The sequence below is a fragment of the Triticum aestivum genome, chromosome 5D (genome assembly GCF_018294505.1).
Source record: "Triticum aestivum cultivar Chinese Spring chromosome 5D, IWGSC CS RefSeq v2.1, whole genome shotgun sequence".
NCBI classification, from domain to species: Eukaryota; Viridiplantae; Streptophyta; class Magnoliopsida; order Poales; family Poaceae; genus Triticum; species Triticum aestivum.
The window spans coordinates 548,792,911-548,795,663 of NC_057808.1; the positions used below are offsets into that span (position 1 = coordinate 548,792,911).

The window sequence follows — 2,753 nt, forward strand, 5'->3', positions numbered from 1 at the left end:
AGCAGACAGCTCGCCGTCAAGCTCGAGGCTGACGGGCCGCCGCGTCGAGGAGTGATCGGCCCCGAGGACTACCTCCCCCCAGGGCAAGAGGAGCACCTAGAGCGCGTCATTATGGAGCGCTCGGCGAGGAAGCAAGAGGAGGCCGACGCGAGCTCGACTACGAGCGATCTTCCTCGAGCGGGGCGTCGCGGTGTCGCAGGCGCATGCGTCCAAGGAGGCGGACCTGCGCGTCATGAAGGCGGAGCAGGCCAAGGTCTTCATCGACCTCGACTCCGACGAGGACTGAGCTCGTCCGGCTCCTCCGCCGCGTCGTCGCCGCCGTGAGCTCGTCGATTTTGGTAGCGTAGGCTTGGGCCCGCAGATCCCCCCCCCCCCCCCCCCCCCCGCCCCTAGTAGTACAATGACATGAACTATGTATGATGACTATATATGATCAATGTTGTTGCAAGTTTCTCCCGCGAATGCTAAATTTTACATTTCCGGGTCTGATATGAAGCGTACGAATTCGCCCCACAAATCACATCTGCAGCGAACTAAACAAGTTATGTGGGTCGGCATTATACGGGGTCTGCTAGAGATGCTCTTAGAAACCCAGGTCAAATTTGTTGCCGTGTTTCCATGTTTTGATACTGAGCGTATAGGTTTAAGCCGAGTGCCCATGAATTTACGTTGGGCTTACATCCAGATACACGATAATGTTTGATTTTCCTGTACTTTCATCAGGGACAAAACATTGATCAGCCGGTCATCTAGAAGATAGACGTGGCACGTTCGCTTGTTATATATAATATTCGTCGATACCAAGGCCAGTATATTTTATGTACGTGCATGCACGATTACGCGCGAGTACGTACGAGCAAGTTAACAGTTGCGGTCACCATTGCTCATTAAATCAGTACGTACATGCAAAGCTTTCCACTCCTCTAAAGTGCATTTGACGTCGTGCTCCCTTTGAGAACCACTGAAAAACGTCGTCTTCGTCTTGCACACACAATATATATAGAGATACCGCATTACCGCTCGGTCACCAAGCAGCAGGGTATATGGCCATGCCATGGACATAGCTCATAGAGACCACCTCCTTGCAGCCTTCCACGGCGTCGTCGCCGTCGCCGTGCTCCTCCTCTGCCTCCTCGCAGAGGTTCTCGTCTTCGCCTTGAGGCTGCGCACGGCGCTCTACCTCGTCCCGGTATCTGCGATGCTACTCCTCTGCTTCTTCGGGCGCCGCCCGGCGGACATCGGTCTCGTCGACTTCTCGTGCCTAAAGCCGCCTCGCCGGCTGCGCCTCCCGCTGGCCAAGGTAATCGAGAACTTCAAGCTCTGCGGCTGCTTCAACCGCGACACCGTGGAGTTCATGACCAAGGCCATCCAGGCCGGCGGCATGGGCAACGAGACCTACCTCCCGCCGGCCATGCACTGCATCCCTCCGGCGGCTGCACACGCAGATGCCATCCAGGAGGCGCATGCGCTCTTCTTCCCCACTCTGGACGATCTCTTCGCCAAGACCGGCGTGGCGCCGTCGGCCGTTGGGGCGCTCATTGTCAACTGCAGCGGCTTCTGCCCAGCGCCGTCGCTCACGGCCGTCATCGCCAACCACTACGGGATGCGCAGCGATCTAAAGACCTTTAACCTTTCCGGCATGGGCTGCTCCGCCGGCGTCGTCGCCGTGGACGTTGCGAGCAGCCTGCTGCGGTTGCACTTGCACTCCATGTCCTGTGCCGTTGTCGTCAGCGCCGAGATCTTCGCGGGCAGGTTCTACGTCGGCAATGAGCACGCTAAGCTTCTCCTCAACTGCTACTTCCGCACTGGCTGCTCCGCCGCGCTGGTAACGAACAAACAAGGCATGGCCGCCGGAGTGCCGATCAAGTACCGGCTCGTCAGCTCAACGCGCACAAACCAGATAGCCAACGACCGCAGCTACCGCTCGGGCTACTGGGACGACGACGAGGAGGGCATTGCCGGCTTCACCGTCGGCCAGGGCGTCGGCCGCATGTTCAGCGAAATGCTGCGCGCGCACCTCGCCGCGCTCGGCCTCTCCATCCTGCCGTGGCGCGAGAAGCTGCGCTACATGGCCGCGCTGCTGCTGCTGTCACTGCGCATACGCCGCCACAAACTCGTCGGCTCCGCCGCGCCGACGCCCGACTTCCGCGTGGCGGCAGACCACTTCTGTCTACCGTCAAACAATCGGCCGATAATATCGAGGCTGGGGCAGGGACTCGGGCTGGGCGAGAGAGAGGTGGAGGCGGCGCTCATGACGTTCCACCGGTTCGGCAACCAGTCGGCGGCGTCGCTGTGGTACCAGCTCGCGTACCTCGAGGCCAAGGGCAGAGTCCGGGAGGGCGACACGGTGTGGCAGCTCGGCGTCGGGAGCGGGCTGAAGGCCAACAGCTTGGTGTGGCAGCGCGTCGCCGGCGCCGGCGGGCGCGACGGGAGGGGAGCGCTTGGGCCGTGGGTGGACTGTATCCACCGCTACCCTATCAAGGAATCCTAACACAACTTCCTCGATCGCAACGACTGTGCTATTATTGATCGTGACTGGGTTCACCGTCGATGACAACATATCAGGATACGTGCTGACTGTTGTTGAATAAAGGATTGCTAGCTACACACAGCCTACACAACTGAGACTTAATTCAGTCGACTTTATAAATAAATTTGTACCTATGAATTTAAATAAAGTACTCACCGTGTTGTAATATTTTCTTCGTCTCTAGTGCAAGAAAGTGTAGCATTGTCTCACACATGTAGCAGTG

The 2,753-nt window shown here is 58.3% G+C and overlaps 1 protein-coding gene across 1 annotated transcript; it reads left to right on the plus strand.

Moving 5' to 3' along the window:
- Positions 1 to 1,044: 1,044 nt before the first annotated feature.
- On the plus strand, positions 1,045 to 2,536 carry LOC123123742 (3-ketoacyl-CoA synthase 4-like). Its single transcript, XM_044544337.1, has one exon. The coding sequence runs from the start codon at positions 1,055 to 1,057 to the stop codon at positions 2,489 to 2,491; it is 1,437 nt and encodes a 478-aa protein (XP_044400272.1). The 5' UTR covers positions 1,045 to 1,054; the 3' UTR covers positions 2,492 to 2,536.
- The last annotated feature ends 217 nt before the right edge of the window (positions 2,537 to 2,753 follow it).

Excerpts from the sequence above, each read along its gene's own strand:
- LOC123123742 (XM_044544337.1), top strand. The coding sequence starts at position 1,055 with ATGGACATAGCTCATAGAGACCACCTCCTTGCAGCCTTCCACGGCGTC.